The 19268-nt window shown below is 38.8% G+C and overlaps 1 protein-coding gene across 5 annotated transcripts in view; it reads left to right on the forward strand.

Annotated features, from left to right (window-relative positions):
* Positions 1-19268, forward strand: part of LOC105831619 (Down syndrome cell adhesion molecule-like protein Dscam2) — a 136780-nt gene that overhangs the window by 58056 nt on the left and 59456 nt on the right. For all 5 annotated transcript variants that reach the window (XM_012671862.3, XM_012671858.3, XM_012671860.3 and 2 more), the window contains exon 2: positions 11036-11126. In XM_012671862.3, coding sequence (XP_012527316.1) covers positions 11093-11126 — 34 coding nt within the window. In that variant the 5' untranslated portion in view covers positions 11036-11092. The remainder of the gene's footprint in view (positions 1-11035; positions 11127-19268) is intronic.

Here is a 19268-nt window from a genome sequence, read left to right on the forward strand (position 1 = left end):
TTAACTATCGATTCTTTATCAATGGAGTAAAACTATTCTTGTATGGCAATTAGAATTAATATTACATCTTGTTTTAACTTTAGAAGACAAAACTGAATTTGCGTACTTTCAAAGGTAAAAGTGGAGTGGAACTTTACCCCAAACTTCTCAGATGTTTCAATCCTTTCAATTAGCAGTAAATTAATAATTAACTAATGTATTCTTTTGTCTTTTTGTGAAGAAAACGATGATATATAATATTTAAACATGGTGCTTTTACAAAGAAGTATTGAAAAATCCACTTAAAGCAAAAAAATACGAACAATGTACGAAAATGAGCGTAGTTTGAACTTCATTTAGAATAATAATGCACCTCGCATTTGTCTTCTAGAATTAATCATTCTGTCATCTTATCTTTTACCTGACTAATTATTTATTTTTACTTTTGGCGTCATTGTAATGTTAAATCTAAAATTCCTTTTTTCAAAAAAGGTTTAAAAAGGTATATATGCTAATAAAACTATATTATATCAAAATCTGAGAGAGAGAGAGAGAGAGAGAGAGAGAGAGAGAGAGAGAGAGAGAATAGTAATATCTTCAGTTAAAAAAAAATTAAACTCAAATAGTATATATTTTTTTCCCAAAAATATATAAAATCTATAAATTATGTCAATTTGAAAGAGAATGTTTCCTCGAAATATATAACCATTACACAATTACTTTTAAACTAGCAAACTTAGCTTCGATGTAATATTGCCGATTTTGCTTAATCTCTACAGTTGCGTCGATAATTCTCTATTATTAGTTTATCTTTTGACTTGTGCTCGATAAAACTTTACTTTTCATTGACTTTTATAAATAAAAGTCTAAAGGTGTTTACATCAAACACCCGAAGCTTGTATTGACATTTTAAGATTTAAACTTATTATTAAATAAAATAAAAAATTGCTTTTTTTGTAGATTTCTTATTTTTGCTATAATACTTTTTAATAAAACATTTCAGGACTTATGTTTATATAACAATCTTTTTAATTAAATTCATAGAATATACTATTGATGCTTGTGCAGAAAATTCGGAGATACACGATATAAATGCGAGAAGAAATATGTAATACGCCGCCAAACTTGAGGAACCAATATCAATTACAGAATTATTCGATTTTAATTTGGAAATTAATTAACATGTATTTTATTAAAAGCACTTCGAGGGAGTAGATCGCTTACGTTGTTATGCAAAATTTTTGTACAATAAATATTTTGTTATTTTAAGATTTAACGATATTGAAACAGGCAATTTAATAACGTAAAATGATAATGAACCATTCAGTCCGACCGACAGCAACAACAGTTTCCGCAATTTGGTGTAGCATAAAATATACTTACTAATTAATGAGTAATTTATTTATGGATTAATATTATAATAAGAGAGATAATTTACGTACATGTTTACCATTTGATCAGTTGATTCCGTTATTATCTGTTGCATTATTAACTACTTAGTAATAGTTAACAATTTTTATGTCAATTACGTATCAAGGCTAGACAAAAGCTCACCATAAAGAACTACATTACTGAAACTCAATTTAAAAAAAAAAAATTATTTAAAAAAATAATATAAAAAATTAGACGAAAAAGGCATTGTGTCTCAATAATAATTTAAAAAATTTACAGATAAAATATTCGATTCAAAATATTTAACATTCAAAGTTGTAAAACAATTGAAAAGATAGGTGATGATATTAGGATACATACTCGCGCGCGGGCACGCACACACATTTGATACGTGTGGAGCACGGTATCGATAAAATTCTGCACGACATCAAAGTGAAAGAACATCTGACCGTAATATTTCGGGACTTAAGTTTTGATAAAAGGCACATAATGTAATGTATTTACGCGGGAAAATAGCTAATGGATCATATCTGTCATTATTTCTTTATACGAGCAACTACCGTTCTCTTTAGTAGCGGCGGAAATGTCAAATAATTTAATTTAAGCTTATTTAAGCTATTGCACATCCAGTTAGTCGGCTAGCCAACTGAATTCGTGAACATTTGGCTATTTGTGTTTCGTTCGAGGGTCCTTCGCGTCTTCCGAGATCCCTCAAAACAGACCTCGGTATTTCGAGACCGACGCGCCGAGGGGGTAACGATGCGGAAAACAATTTCATCGGCTTCGTTGTCGCTAATCAGCACTTTGGCAGCACGAGGAAACGCTGATGAAAAATTCTCATTGAGATCTCCGCGGGAACTCCCATCTACCTCCCTCCCACCTTTGCGGCTGTCGCCACTACATCGTTGGCCGAACAATATCCTTTCTTTGCGACGACGTAGAAAATCGGAAAGTCGGCCGGGAGACAGGCGGAAAGAAAAGGCCGAACGGGAGCTCGAGAAAGGAGACGTTTCCATTCAGCAGTAGCTTAACGATCTATCCTTTCGGAACGACGGCACATTCTCCAACGGTCTCCCGCAATCCCTTCTACTCTCGCTCGTATCTACCGCATCGCCACGTCACTGTACCTTATTCTTCGCCATTTCCTTCTTTTCATTTCGCTCTACTCCTTTTCCTTTTGCTTTCGGCGGCAATATCCAATTATTCGGAAAGACCGAAGAAAGGAAAGCGGAAATAAAGATGTACGTCGATGTCAATCTTTTCAATCGTTCAATAAAATAGCAATTTGAGATAAACTAGCACATCTGATAAGATGTTTGTGTTTCGTGTATATTTTAACACGATAGATTTTTTTTTTACGTAAGACTCATACCGTACGATCTGCAGATGCAAATTTCAAATGCGAAAAACCAAGGTGACGCTTGAATAATAATCATTCGGCAAACTAAAGTACGTACATAATTATCTGTGTCTTATCCGGTCTCTTTCCTCGGCCTTCTATTTTATGGAGGATTATATCCGGCCACGACGAATGTCCAATATTACCCTTCTATGTATAAGAAGACGGTTAATGAAGGGGGAGTTAATTGCGCGATTGTGTCTCAGCGGAAAAGCACAGTATTACGAAGAAAATACCCTCGTTCTTCGCTCGGAGTCGTTTATGAATTCGCATTGTAGGTAAAACTCATAGCGCAGATTCAAAAGCGACGAAAGCTCGAAAGCCCTTTTGATATATTGATGCCTTCTGCGGCATTAAACGTATTTTCAATGCATAATGAGTGTTTTTATACGCTTGTTACATCCTTTAATGTACGTTTTGCAGAAGGCAGCAGCATCGTCCTTTCTAATGTTTCAACGGGCATTAAAGCTTAAAAGTATTAGAATTAATTCACTTTTGTAAAGAGAAATGAGTGGACGCATAATGACCATCTTCCCTTTTACAGTGAAAGAACATTGCCCGAACTATAGGTATGTAAATGATCTTTCAAGTCTTTCTATATTCGCGCAATACTGTACAAGGGATATAATAAAGCTTTCTCAAAGTAGTTCGTTTTATTCTATTAATTGGTTAACGGATTAAACGTAAAATCGATTGCAAGCTTTTATTATAAAATCACAAAAATATTAATAATTATATCAAGTTTTTTTGACCTATAAACTATAAAAAAATAGTTGCATTATTTAGCATTATTAAGCATTTTGATAGACTTTAATCAGTATGTTCGTTGAAAAATGAGTGAAACGGAAGTAGAAATTCACTCGCTTTTCTCAGTGGAAAAAAGTCAGACATATGTTTTTTATTTACATTTTAAATGGACATACAATGTTTCGAAAAATTGAAATTCTGTACCTAAAAAAGTGCGACGTAACGCCGAAAAATTCATTGCGCCGAAATATTATTATTGAAAATGTCACTTTCAGAGATATCCGAGAGTACAGAGACAGAGTTTCTGAAAAATCACAATTTTAAAAACCGGAAAAACAAACAGTACACTGAAAAACTACAAGAGGAGATATATGATATACGACTTTTTTTTTTTACAATTAACGATATTTCGTGACGGCTCATTTCTGTTTTCTCGACTCTTCTGAGGTACCTGCGGTTCCAAGTGTCCCGGGAGAGCGATATTTCGAAACGACAATGCTGCCGGCGGAATTTCCAAAACGCACTTAGGTATCCGTTCTATTGAAAATAGCAGTGTATTTTGATTTCCAGTCGACTTTCGTCCCGGAAGATTCGTCGGGATATAAAAGCGCGCCGTTCGATCGGACCTCCCCGCGTTCTGTATGAAAACAGAAAGCTTAGCACGAGAGATATATCGGGCAGCGATATATCTCGAGCGCAGCGCGCAGTTTTTCCGTCGCTTTTAATCCCGCGTACCAGCGATGCTATTATTGCCTACAATTCAAGCACACGTTGACAGCCGGCAGTCGATTATTTTCCCCACGGTGAAACATTCGTGCCGCGGTATCTGGTAACCAGCACGGTGGGGCTCTCTCTCTCTCTCCCTCTCTCTCTCTCCCTCTCTCTCTCTCTCTCTCTCTCTCTCTCTCTCTCTCTCTCTCTCTCTCTCTCTCTCTCTCTCTCTCCTTCTCGCATTCGTTAAATACCGGCCGAATTTATGCTTTATGCGATCTGACAGTGTAACGAGCGTGAGCGAAACTTTATCGGATTACAATCAGAATACCTCCTGCGGCTCCGTTGCTTTCGATTCGATTAAAATCGCCCGGGGCTCCTATTATCAAGTCTAGTTGCTCGTTTTATCTTATATCTTTATTTTTACGGAAGTCGTAGCTTGCTTCAAGTAGGAAGCGCTTTTATTGCGGGGGGTAACCAGTAAACAATTTTGTATTACGTTTATTCGTAAAATTTAAATCGTTTAAGAATGTTTAAGCTGTACAATATCAGTTGAAAATTATTGAAAATGCTGCAGGTTTATGTATTGCGTAAAATAATGTAAAATAAATTTACAATGCATAAAAAGTTCAACTATTATACAATAAAACGTAAAATAATTTTTCGTCACAAAAATTTGTAACTAATATTTTTCCTAATAAATTTTAATCGTAAATACGTTCTGAAACCAATTGGAAAAAAACGTAAAATATAATTTATTTAAAAAATGGTTCATACAGCGCATTGACCACACATATCTTTTACAATTTTATGTAAATAATTTTTTAACAAGCAAATGGATCCAAAAGTTTTTCCACAATGTTAATGAAAGTTTTATTATTATTTATATTTTATTATATAGTACATGTAACAAATTTAACTTGTGATTCTATCTCATGAAAGTTGCGAATAAGTACTAAACTGCAAAACATAATTTTGCATAAAAATCAATGCATTCAAAAAATAAAAAAAGAAATAATTTTTCAACCAACAAGAAAATTGAACTAAAATTTTACATAAAAAATCTTAGATGTAATAATGGAACAAGATTTATATAAAATTGTTTAATATTTTTTATATTTTCAGACAATAATTTTATCATAGCATTAACAAACTATTATTAATATTTTTCTTTTATTTATTCATATCATAATAAATATAGAAATAGTTACATTATAGTAAATATATAATAATTTTTTGATTAAATAAAATGTGTCAGTACGCCCAAGTGCTTTATGATTTATTTCGATTTTAAGTCCATTTTATATGTATGAATTACATTTTGCGTAAAATATAACCACGTAAATCAGAAATATAAAAATAATTCTATTAATGAAACACAGTATCTTCAAAAATGTTAGTTTTTAAAGTTTATGTTTGTCTCAGTAATACTCGACTGATTAGATTTATTTCGGATCCATTTTTTAGCAGTTAAATTTTTATTCAACAATGCACCTTTAAATGCACTTAAAGTGCATACTTTTTCTTTTGTTAAGAAAATTTTAGATAATAAACAAACAATTTGTAAAATTATTATATTTTTGCTGATACTTCGATTATGACACATACATCCTTTCAGCTGTTCTTTTTTACATCCAAGATCTATAAAATTCGAGAGTATGCAAAATAAATAATAATCCTAGAAAATTTTATTGTATTTAGGAATTTGCAATTAGTTGACGGAATCGTTTCACAATGCACCCAACTATTTGTGCAACTACTTTCATACAAATCCTACATTCGTCATTAATCTATGATTCAGAATTCTCAATGCCACCGAGAACATTTGATAAATTCTCTGGCGGACAGAGTGTACTTGAGATCATTTCCGCATTAACGTGCAAACGTGTCAGGTTGATACTTCGGCGCGGTTTTCGTGATATATGGCGGTGATTGCGCGGTGAGGAATGGCGGGCTGAAATTCCAACGAAGTTTCGTTAACGATGCGCCACGATGGGGCGTCCGACGCGCAAAGAGCGCAAAGTCATTCGAACAATCTCTCTTTACTGTTATCCTTTACGCCTCCCTCATGCTCGTGCGTTCTCGAGAGACGTGATTTCACGATGCCGCAGCATTTTACGACTCATGCAACCGAATTATTGTCTTATAAACGCGTTACCCGACAAAATAACAAATGGTGTAGGTACCGCCGCTTTTTACTACGAATTTTATTTTGTGCAAGCGAAATGCGCGCGTGTGAAGGATTGATAAGACGGCCGTTGCTGCATTATTATACTCAAGATTAAACGTTAAATAAAACAGCGTCGCAAAAATTCTCTCGGGCATGTTTTCTTTGCGAAGTAAAAACGCCCTTTTTTTAAAAAAAAAGAAAGCGAATTTTCGTATATTACTACTCTTGTAAAACGCACACACGCGCGTACACACAAATTGCATTCTACACTCCGTACAATGTGTAGGCGAGTCACGCAATGGTTGGCCGCACGCGTAACGAGGTAAAGAAAGGGAACGTTTAATTAAAAAATTCCAGGAACAAATTGATTCGTTTTAGTACGGTGTTCTCGTAGTTGGGACAGAGCTATTCGATGCCGCCATCTTTCTAGCAACGTCGATCGAATAGTTATGAATCCATACGCTAAAAATTGTCATATCGCTGAATTATCAGTATGCAATTTAGAGTACGCTGCTGAAGGCATTGGTGAACAATAGGATCCCGAGTGTTGCACACGTGAACTTTTTTTCTATCCTGATAAATTGTCAGAGATACGATGTATGCCAATACTGCACGCGCGATAAAGGATATTGCATTTCATCGTTGTGAAATAAGCGAAGGGGGGGGGGGAAGGAAGGAATGTAGATTTAACTTTCAATTGTTCAATTTCTCTCTGCGCTCTTCTTCGCTGTAAACGATACCGGAGATCCGCGACGTGCGACATTGAGACGAATCACGAAACGCAGAGCGCGAAAAGAAGAATAAAGCTGCATAGTATTAGCGATCGTGCGTAAAAAATAGGCTTGGCGACGGTGCAGACGTGCGAAATTCGCGTATACGTGACGCCATCGGTCCGCGATTTATGAATGGGGATGCGCGAGCGCCCTCTACGTAGGGGAGACTAAACTCACCTTAAAAAACTAATTATTATGATTAAACTGCACAGGGAAAATTTTATAGTAAAAATTATTATGTACGATAGTAGCTACAGACTATAAGAGAAAATTTCAGAAAATTATACCATATTAAATAGTGTAAATACTATTGTAATTTGATGAAAAACGTAGTAAAAATTTTCATTTCTTCCTTGGTCTACACTTTCCATTTACCATAGTAATTTTTACTATAAAATTTTCTCCGTGTATATTAACACAATAGAGAGAACCTTTTAATTTTCATATCAAGATTCTGTATAGTATAATTTCTTCGCAATAAGTAAAATACGAATATGCTGCATTATAGCCAGCTTATCCCAGTGGCGGCGTAAATTGGCGCATTCATGATAAGTTGTCTATACGATAAGTTCTACATTAAATTAATAAAAACGCAATAGAAATGAAAAACCGATCGCAAATGTATTCCTTGATGAAGACTATATTTCTCAAAGTTATTTTGTGATGATCGAGTAGCAAAATGCTATTACAGAAAAACAAATGTAAATCATTTTTAATGCACCATTTAAAATGCGCTGAAAATACAAGTAAATCAAATCCAGTTTCGAAGAAATTTGTGCCAAGTACTTTGCATCTCGCATTTTGCATTTCTAAATCCCCCAAGCAACTTTGACTCTCACTTAACAAACAGCTAAATTGTGTAACTTAGTCTACTTGTATTTTCAATTCTTCAGATGTAACTTACTTCAAAATAGAAATATCAAAAGTGTTTTGTCAAAGTTAAGTTGTAATTATAATAAATTCATACACTTTTCGTTAAAATACGCATTAACATATCCATGCCTATTTGATTTCAATCGTTGTTATTATTCAAATTTATGTCATATAGTAACGAAAACTTTATATCATCACTAAAGGTCATTTTCTCCATTTTAATATGAAATTGTGAAATGCTCGAAGATTTACTTGCCTTTTAAGTAAGATTTTTCTCTTTCGTTTTACTCTAACACTTGTCTAATTTAAATAAAACTTCAGGAATAATAAAACTTACGTAGTAAAAGAGACATTTTGCCATAACTTTTACATTGTTTCTTTCCCCGTAAACACATAAACGCAATGCACCTATTGTGCCAACGAGCCAACGGACTTTCCTATGCCTAAACGTACGTGCATCTCACATACAAAGCGGAAAAATTCGACGCGCGGTTTACGTGCGTGCGCGTTTGCGGCGGACGCTCAAGATAAATGAAATTCATAAGATGGGGATGGTATCCTTGAGACGGGACTTTCCCGTGCCGGATGGGCGATAGTTTCGCGTAAGACGAAGCGAGAGAGAAGCCCCGACGGAGTTAGTGTGGGGGTCAGGGGGGGCTCGTGCAACAAGTGACGTTATTAGGTTGGCGCTGGAGGGTTGCAAGGGAGGGAACGGAGCGAATCATAATGCATAACTCTTGCCCGTCCTTGTCTTACTGCTCGCGCGCGCGCGTGCACGGCCATTCAACTTTTGCAGACTTGCCCGTGTCAGCTTGAGTCGAATCATTCCCGGAAGACCGAAAATTAGCGGCTATTCTTAATGAACTTAAATCATTTTTGACGAGTCTTAATAATAAAATTATGATAAAATCTTATTTTGATGCTATTATAATACGTACAAAATTGATATTAAAGTACGAAAGTTCGTTCTTTAATATGTAACTGGAGTCTCATACGAGCGTTCCGTACTTTTAGATTTTCAACATTATCGTCGACTTTCGTGGTCAATTAAATTGCAAACACATCCCTTTGTGGAATCCGATTCGGACGACTTTAGCAGAAATTGAATGGGGAAGACAGATGGCAAACTCTCCTAGATTTTCGATAAGAACCGGGGGTCCACAATCCCACATATCGCCTGCCTTAATCTTCCTGATAAGCTTGTGATTATGATATTCACGGTGAACTTCAAAAGCTCGTTTGTGCGCCAAATCGGTGCCAAGTTACGCCGGGCTCATTCGTCCTTGTCGTCCGATACGATAATCGTCCGGGCCGAAGACGTGCCCCGTCCCAGAAAACTAAATTTCCATTTCGCTTCTCGGCGGTGGCGGCGGTGGTGAACCGCGAAAAGAGACCACGTCGCCCGTAACGGAGAAGACAAAGAGGCTTTATTATACGAGGAGAACGATGGAAATTGAGAACGGGCGAAGGCGGAGATTGGCAAGGATGCCGGGTGTTCCTCTTGGCGTTGAACGCCAAAGACGACTACCTTATATCCGCAGAACTCGGATTATTACCGCTTTAGAGTCGGTTATCCGCCCATTTCTTTTTCCGCTGTAATAGATAGAAACGCATTTATCCGCTAACCATGCGTCGTCGTATGACGATCGCGCTACGCCCGCGCTATTGTGGACGTAATACAAGTTTTCTCTGACCGCGGAGTTTAGTTTCGCTCTTTTGGTCCTTTGTCCTACTAGGAAAGAAGGAAAAATCTATTAAAGTGAGATTAAAGTTAATATTTGATATATATATATATATATATATGTTTGAGGACGATGCTTTATATTCTTCCTACACTTCTTTCCTCTCCTTCATTCTCTTTCGTAACTTTAAAGATTCAGCGTCAACAGCGATAGTGATTGAAGTATGACCCATCCAAAGAGCTGAACGATGATAGGTTGTAAAATCTATAACTTGTCGATACGCACCTAATGCACCTAGGTATCATTAAAATTCGATCTCGCCTGCGGGGCGAATAAAGGAAGAGCTTTTCAGAGCTGAAAAGAATATCTTAAGGATATGCCGTATGATCGAGGAGTATTCTACACGTGTAACACGGACGCAGCAGCGAGGATGGAAGAGGGAAACGGCGAGAGAAAAAGGGGGGAAAAAAGGCAAAAGAGAAAACCCAATGGTCGACAGGGACCACCGTCGTGTCGTCAAGCCGGTCGTCTTTTTTCCGCCTCGCGGCCCCCTCTGTCTCTCGGCACTTGATTTCCGTCTTTCCCATTTTCCTCTTTCGCCCCGTATCTCCCGGACACCCTCATCCCGCTCCGTCCCTCGTCTTCGCCCGGAGTCCGCCATTTTTGTTTGTATTTCGTGGCGATCGTAGACCGGAAACGGACGTCCGCGCCGTGAAAAATGGCCGCCGTTGCGCTTCCGGCACGGGAACGCTCTCCCTCCCTCCCTCCCCATCTCGCCACCCCCGCTCGCTTGTCCCTCCTCGCAGCTCCCTGCCCTGAATTCTACCACTGACGCCCTCGTCCCAGGATGAAACGCGCGTTTCATCCGACCGACCCCCCACGGCGCGTTCCACCTTTCTGCTCTTTACCACTGTCCTGTCCGACTTTGGCCATCGACCCGCGTCCGAACCGTGACCATTTGACGCAACGCGCTACATGTGTTCCTGACGTCGCGCAAACCAAGCGTTTTATCATAGTTCCGCGAACCGTCCAGTCACACGCGATTGTAGTAATTGTCACTCGACACTTCCGCGAACCATCGCGGTTGTTATCACGCGTTTGAGGGAATCCCAATAAACTGCCGTCGTTGTACATTTGAACGTATATTAAAGCGATTATAATCGAAAGTAGTAGAACCCGCGGGAATGCGCATGTAATATCAGAGCGGGCTATGAATTTTGTTACCTTTTGGCTTTACAGATTACGACCGAGAGATTTTGTGCCAAGAAATCATCTGTCTAATTTTCTCCCTGTTTGTACTCTGTTTCAGGAAAGTTTCAAGAATGTGTTGAGCTGACTCTATCCGGATACACTCAGGGTTTTGGGAATGGATTCAACATTACTGCTGCTCCTACTGACCGGTAAGTTTACAAAATATTGCGCTTCTCGGCGCAAGTCGAGTAATTTGGAAGGAGAAACACCGTCGGCGTTCCTCGCCGTTGACTGTTGGGAGTCATTAGCGTGGGATCTACAAATTTTAGATGGACTTTCATACACAGTACACCGTATCTAAAAGTCCCGGCGAAACTTCGGTAGCAAGTCCCACTTATTATAAACTTCGACTCGGCGCAACACTCTCGCCCTTCGCAACAGTGAGTTACCTCGCAATGTTGAGGGAGTAAAACGGCTCGCCAACTGCTACTAGAAATTTTCCTCGGTCTTATTCTACAGTTAATAAAACCGTCTCATATTCGTGTAAAGAAGGTACAATTGTTTGCGGAAGTAGCATCGCAGTTTACAAGCTCATTCAAAAATCATTCCACGAATTGTTCAATTATGCCCAAGACCGTTCTCTTACGTTCTGTTTCATACTGTAAATAGACGTTTGAATAAAAGGGCGGTATCTTTACGCTATCGTCAGCAGAAATGGTAACCTTCGTATTGCCTTTCGTGGTTTGAACAAAATTTTCGAAAGTACAATGTCGATACGGCCAGTAGATCGATGACACAAAAACTGGCGATATCATATCTTTGAATGAATCTCCGAATGGGTTTTCAAATTGAGTCACCGCATCTCTCTGCTCTTTCAGGCACACACAAGGGTGTGTGTATGTGTGTAAAGGACAGAATAAAAATTCGCAGCGTCTCCATCGAAACGAGAACGTTTGGGGAAAGTGACTTCGATTTGACGCTCCGTGAACTTGCAGAATATAACCCGGCCCTCGCCCCCGGGGCGGTGGAGGAAAAGGCGAAAAACGTTCCGCGGCGAGCGTCTATACGTGCGCGCGTAGTAGTCCACGTAGTAGTAGTCCACGGTCGATGACCACGTGGAAGGTAGGAGCGGCGAGGACGCGAATGCGAGAGAGGGAGGGAGAGAGAGAGAAAGAAAGAAAAAAAGAGAGAGAGAGAGAGATCAGGCAGGAGCGGCGGGAGAAAAACCGGGTGGTGGAAAAAAGAAAGGAGTACGTTTGGTTTGGCAGCGGGCGGTGGGCGTCGAACTCGGGACATCGCGCGCGGATGACGAGTAATCGATCACGAGCACTCTGCCAACACTACGCGGCGAAGAGCACGGTGGTTCTCATTCCACGCGAGAAGAGGAAACTCCTCCTTCTTTCGCGAACTCGATGAAACGTCGATCCGCTCTTCGCTCCTCGCGGGCGGTGTAGCGGCTAGAAACCGTTGCAACACGACGACGGGGGGTGATTAGTCCAACACCGCCGGGGAAAAGCGTGTCGGATACGAAATCGTCGGAGTGACTCGCCTCGGCTGTAATGAGTGTTCCATCGCTTCGTCGATATAATAGGAGATCGGTGCCGATCCTTCCTTTGCTCCATTCCCTCTCTCCCCCCCCCCTTCCTTCGACACGTCGGGAATTAGTTTCGAATGAAATTCGATACCTGTCGGTAGCATCGTATCGGTAGGAAAACTCTCATCGAGAGGAGAGAGAAAACGAGCCGGCCGCGGCCAGTCGGAAGCTGTCGCGCAAATCCCCGAGCATAGCTGAGAGCCATGCGCCGGAGATATTTGCGGACGAGTTCGTAATGCTTTCACGAAAAATACAGAAACCCCCGGCTGGCAACCCGTCCCCCCTCGCACCCGGTTACCCCGGCCGTCCCCTGTATCGATTTCTGTCCGATGGAGTATCGCGATACTCGCCCTCTCACCACCACTCGCCCTCTCGCGCTCCTCTCCATCCCCGATCGCCTCTCTTTGTGACTCGTCCTCTTCGTCCCTCCCCCCCCCTTCCCCTCTTGCCGTCCTCCTCCATCGGTCCCTCACTCAATCCCTCTCCCTTTCTATCTCTCTCTCTCTCTCTCTCTCTCTCTCGCTTCCTCTCTCGCGTCCTCCGCATGTCCCTGTATCGCGATTTTCAATACCGTACCCTCCCCCTCCCCCCGCACACGTGAGGCAAAGGTGGACGTCCAGGCGAGATAGATCATTACTTTTACCGTCATTTCTCTTCCGACCTCTCACACCCGCGCAATCCTAATACCAGGCTCTTTTAATCCCAAAACACACTGTCTCGTAGAGACGAGAAAAAAAAAGTGAAGGGACAAAATGAGATTACGACACGTACAGACAGCATAGAAAATAATTTAAAGTTGAGCTAAAGATACTTAACTCCGAAAATTTTTATTTGAAAAATACGTTGTGAAAGTTTGTCTCTGTTGTCGGTAATCTCACGCAAACGTGAGTTAATCTCGCGCAATCGTTACAGAGTAGCTACGCACTGAAATAATAATGTAAAACGGACGCGGCACACGAAGGCTGCAGTACAGAGGGAGAGAGAGAGAGGGAGAAGGAGAGGGAGGGGGGTGGGGGAATCACGTAAAAGTACGAAACAATACATGCACGTAAATGTCGAGGATCCATCCGCCCTTCTCCCCCTTTCACCTCTCCCACCTCCTCGTTCACACTACTCATTTATCACTGCATCCGGAATGGCGCGAATCGTTCGCCGGTTGGATGGAATTATTTATCTCGAAATGAAGGCTACGCTATACGGGCACGGGGCGCAGAATGGATAGGCGGCATGACATGGGTGTCCTGATTTTTGTTTTATCATTGAAAGATACAACGATCGCGCTATAACATATCCAACGGCTAGCACGTTCGCTCCGGGGTCATCGACGATCGGTGACCGACCGATATTCCATCGTAATGGATCAAATAAATGGTGATGAATAACAACATGGTTTTGCTTTAGATTGACGTAAAAATGTGTAATATTCTCTTTCCTCTCTTTCCTCCTTTCCCTCTTTCTCTCTCTTTTGCAAACGTAGAGACTGTTATTGATGGCGATATTGTATATTGACGCAAAATCAAACACGGAGATGGATAAAGTGCAAATGTAGTAACGCGACGGAATAATTTTACACAAGGAAAATATATATTCATGGAAGGAGTGAATTTTTCGTTAGGAAAGAATAATTTTGGCGAAATCTTTGGAGAAATCGCCGATAATAATATTTGGCGCAACGTCATTATATCCGTCCGCGCGATCGCCTGATTCGGTGATATTTTTGACATTGCAGTTTACATACACTCCTGTAATGGGATTGCCGCGATCCACCCTGGTGTATGTAACGATAACTTTATCGCGAAAATTCGTTCTAACGCGAAAAATCGTGCCAATGAATATTCCTGACGAAAAGCTCTCATCCATACATAGCCTACGCTTTCATTTCTGTTATCCTTAAGGGGAGAGAGAGAGAGAGAGAGAGAGAAAGAGAGAGAGAGAGAGAGAGAGAGAGAGAGAGAGAGAAAAAGAGAGAGAGAAGCGATTGCTCTCCTCTTTCTCTCTCCCTCTCTCTTTCTCTTTCTCTTTTTCTTCGTTTCGGCACGCGTGTGTTACACGAGCTCTCGTTACAAAGCATTGAAGATTAAATTTATCACGAATGCGGGCGCCTAATGAAAGACACCGCGGATTACCGTGAGTATTACATTAAACCCATTTACGAGAGAAAGGGAGAAGGGACTCGTCTCTCGTTCTCTCTCGTCCAGTTACACCGCTAATGTTTTGGATGTTATTTATAGCGTAACAACGCGTCCGTCAGCGCGAATTGAAAAATCGTATCTCGGTGTGAAATGCACGCTTCTCTGTGCTTTGCTCGTAAAAAAAAAATCGGAAAATAACACGTCAAATGGTTTCGACGCATCTAGTTACGTCGTAAAAGCGGACACGGAGCGGGCTGCATTTTGACCATTCGATTTCGACAAAATCGATTTTGGAGCGGCAACGGTCGCGCCATCGGCCACCATGCCGCATATCGCACTTGTATGTCGTCGGGATTTTCGAGCGAGTTATGAGGACCGCACAGGGCGCGTTGCCAGGGGCGCCAAAATATATGCTTAATATTTACTCCAGAACCGCACGGCGAAACGTATGGTTGCCAGATATAACAAATTTCATTATTAAGGACACTGTGACGACCGGGACGGTTGCATTGGCAGCGAATATTGGTCACGGTTGATCGAAAGCATAGGGCGGATGTGCTTGACGAATAACCATTAGATTTATGTTTATCCTTGCGCAATTTCGCAGAGTATGATTTTGTATCGTGTAAATATTTTCGAAGGTAAAGTTACAACAGATATACTACTCGGTTTTAATAATTACGTAAGCTATGAGCTGAAGCGATTTATTATTTATTAGAAAAGTGGTGCAAATAATTTATCCGATGCTCTGTTGATATCTTTAACTTTAATATAAAGAGATCGAATTATCTATCAGTCTTCTTTTTGACCGGTTATTTATTGATACACCTATATTGTACTTCTGGTCATTCTCGATTCAAACTGAAAAGCGAATGCCTATTTGATCGTGGAAATCGATATCGAGAATAATGCCGTCAATGAAATCACCATCCAATAGGGTGTATGATAATCGAATAGCGGAATTGACGGGAACCATGGAAATGGAATTTCGACATGTGTAAATATTATTACAGAAGTACCAATATATATTCTCGATCATTCAATTTGTACGGTGCGCCACTATTTGTGTACAAAAATCAAGAATGATCGCGTAACATTATATTATTATATTAACTTACATAACTAATTAAATAACAGACCGTATAATAATAATATCAATTTTTTAAAAACAATCATAATAATAAAAGTAACGAAAACGAAACATTGTATTAATAAAAAGCATTGCATTTAAATACAAATCGGATCAATTGTTTGGTGCATTTTATTCGAAACTTGTTAACAATTTCAATTTCTGATACACTATGTGTATTAGTAATTTCCTTGTTTATTTTTTAGCATGAAGATTACGTTTTTGTATCTACATAGAACAGGATTTTCTTTCTCCTCTATGTTTAACCCTTTGACTCGCGCAATTAAACTAAAAGAGAAATCGTTATGGTGATTTATAAAGTTTTCAGAGTCGCTAATTATGAATCTAATAACAGAATTTAAAAAATGGAAAATTCTTTGCAAAATCGTTGATTTACGTAAAAATTGTGAATATTGCTAGTAATTATTTGTGCATAACAAAAAGAAATAAAAAATTTAGAGAAACTGAGAGCAGATTCTAAATCAGCGATTTAGAAAACATAAAGAAACGTGGAAAAAATAATATGTTTTAGTAGATAATTTTTTTTCAGTAACAAATTTAATTTTTTAAAAGCGTTTTTATCTTAATTTGTTTATAATAATAAAAATATTAACAATATTGGGAGAATGAATAAACGCAGTTTCCCATTTAGTATTGCATTTATAAAAAAAAAAATCAATAAAATTGATGAATATTACGAAATACAATGAAAATAAAAAGAAATATAGGTGTATCATGATACACTATGACTCAAAGGGTTAATACAATTGTGTGCGCGCTTGTGCGCGTGCATTAATTGCACTTTAAGTACTTGCTTTATAGCTCTATGTTAGTCTGATACGTATGCTGTAAAATAATATTTCTGCTTTGAACGCGGATATCGGCGTAAACACGCGCGCATTAACGTAATTTGTATAATAGCAGCGGTGATTGCATTGAAAGCTTATTTTGCGAACACTGTATATCTAATTACCGTAAAATAGCAAAGGAGAACGACGCGCGCTCGCGGGAAGATACGAATCGAGTAGATGAGAAAATTAGCTGCCATTTAAACTTTTCTGATTCGCACGAGATGTTCCTCGTTATCGATTATTTCACCGGTGTACATACATATAGATACACACACGCGGCGCAGGTAATTACCACACGAATGGGGCAATGCGCGCGTCTTCCGATATCGATCGATATTTATCGGATTACGTCGCATCGCGCTGAAAACTAATTTCACGCGTGGCATTGCTATTACGTTGATTCGATTTCGATTTTTCCTTGTCATCTCGCGACGATTCCCTCCCCCCGCCGCGTTTCTTTCCCTTCCATTACTCTTTTTTTTTTCCCAGCACGAATCGCGTTACTCGCATTCATGAGTTTTTGCACACCATTGTTTTAAAGCTCCGGAAAAGCAATATATCTAGTTTGTTAAATTCTCGTTTCGTTTGCGGCGGGAAAATGAATTTTTACGAAGCAATTCCGAAACATAGATACTTTTTTTTTTAAACAACAAGAAAAAAAGAGTGCCTCTCGATGGAGCTCCGTTCAAAATTAGAGCTGCATGTAATCGAATCAATTTTTCGTACGGGAACAGTCTCTGTAACTCGAAACGACTAAGCGAATATTATTAATTCATCGGGGGGGGAATGCTCGGTGGATTAACGGATATCTGAAGAAGTTTTCAAAACAGATGGATACACATTAAGAATGAAACCCTTCCTATAGTTTCTATCGCGATAATGTACGAAAGGGATTTGAAGAAATTCCCGAGTTTTGACTTGTGTAACGGAGAGAGGGAGAGAGGAGGGTTAATAATAATGTCTAGTCTCGGTAGGCGCGCGACGCACGAGTATCAAGACATTTCGCGCGCTACATGTCAGCATTTCGCAATTCGAAACACATTTTCCTGGCGATGTATCCGTCATACGTCGTACCCGCATCTAATCCATCACAGTGCGGCAAACGCGTTAGGCAGCGCGCGTCGCGTCGCCACGTCGGCGCAAATGCTCGTTATTGCACGTTAAAGTTCGTTCTGGCTGTCAGCGCGACATACAACAAACGTGGGCTTGCGAGAGCCGTGTGTTGCATCGCACCAACGTGACGACGACAACGGCTACGTGAGCGCGCGAGCTCGCCGTGGTGCCAGAAAATTGATAATCGCGGGGTGCGATAACCCCGGGTGCGCGCGAAGAAAACATTCGCGAGACGACGTGCGCGTCGCGTCGCATCGCGTCGTTTCCGCTCGCAGAAATATGTGGAGGATGCGTCGCTCTCTGAATGATAAACCCTACCACACACTGAATTCGAAACACGAGATGACCTACATCAAAAGGGATATGAAAAGCCGAATGGCTAACTTATTAGTTTCAAGACAATATCTATTATTACATGATGCTCTTTTGTAATAAAGTTACAGAAAAATATTTATTTTACTGCCAAAAGAAACAATTACTCAATTTACTTTTTTCATCATAACAAGTAACGATTATTAAAATAAAGAATATTTTTTTATAATAGTCTTAAATAGTCTATATTTATCCCAAATTTTAGAAAAACTTATTATCAATAACTTAAAAAAAGAATTTATATTTTTTCGAAGAATCAAAGTAATAACTAAATCAAATTTTTATCTCAACTTAATATTTTTAATTAAAATATTAATTTACTATGGTATATATTTTGAAAATGTTTATGTTACTTACGATAGATTTGCGGAAATATAAACTTATAAAGTATTTAAAATAAGTTTATTTATTTAATTCTAACTAGTATACTTACTTAATTCAAGTACATATTTTTCTGTGTGTACACAGAAGTTTTAAATAAATCTCACTTGTTTCAAATAGTTAATGAGTGTATATTAAGACTGTTCATCGAGGACATTCATATTTTTTACAAAAATAACCGTAACTTGAAAGAAGAAAGCTAAAAAATGAAGAGAAACCGCTTTTCTTAGCATGAGTATAAATTTTTCTGTACATAATCACACTCTTTTTATTTCACTGAGAAAAAAACAGATGTTAATTTGACTAAATTTTCAAACTTGATTAAATTTTTTCCATTTAATCATTTATGTACTTCAATCAAATATATAAATATTCGAATTAAAATTCAAGTAGTTATATTTTTAAATTAAATGTATAAATACTTGTTTGTTGAAGAATTTTAATCAAGTTAAAAAATTTAGTCAAATAAACATTTTTTTGTATATACAACGGTAGAGCAACAATTATAAATAAAACGGTTCTTAAGTTAAGACATCTGACACAGGAAAGAGAGAGAGAGAGAGAGAGAGAGAGAGAGAGAGAGAGAGAGAGACAATTATTGTTTTATTTTATAAAGATAAAGATTTCCCAGATAGCACGTTTCAAAGATGTTTCAAAGAGGTTTCAAAGATGTCAAAGAGATATATGTTTTAAACTATTAGGTCTCAGGACATCCACACATGCTTTTCTGTTTCAAAATCCGTATAACTTGTCTTAATCAAAATTTTTAGACCGCAATT

Source organism: Monomorium pharaonis, chromosome 2 (assembly GCF_013373865.1).
Source record: "Monomorium pharaonis isolate MP-MQ-018 chromosome 2, ASM1337386v2, whole genome shotgun sequence".
NCBI classification, from domain to species: domain Eukaryota; kingdom Metazoa; phylum Arthropoda; class Insecta; order Hymenoptera; family Formicidae; genus Monomorium; species Monomorium pharaonis.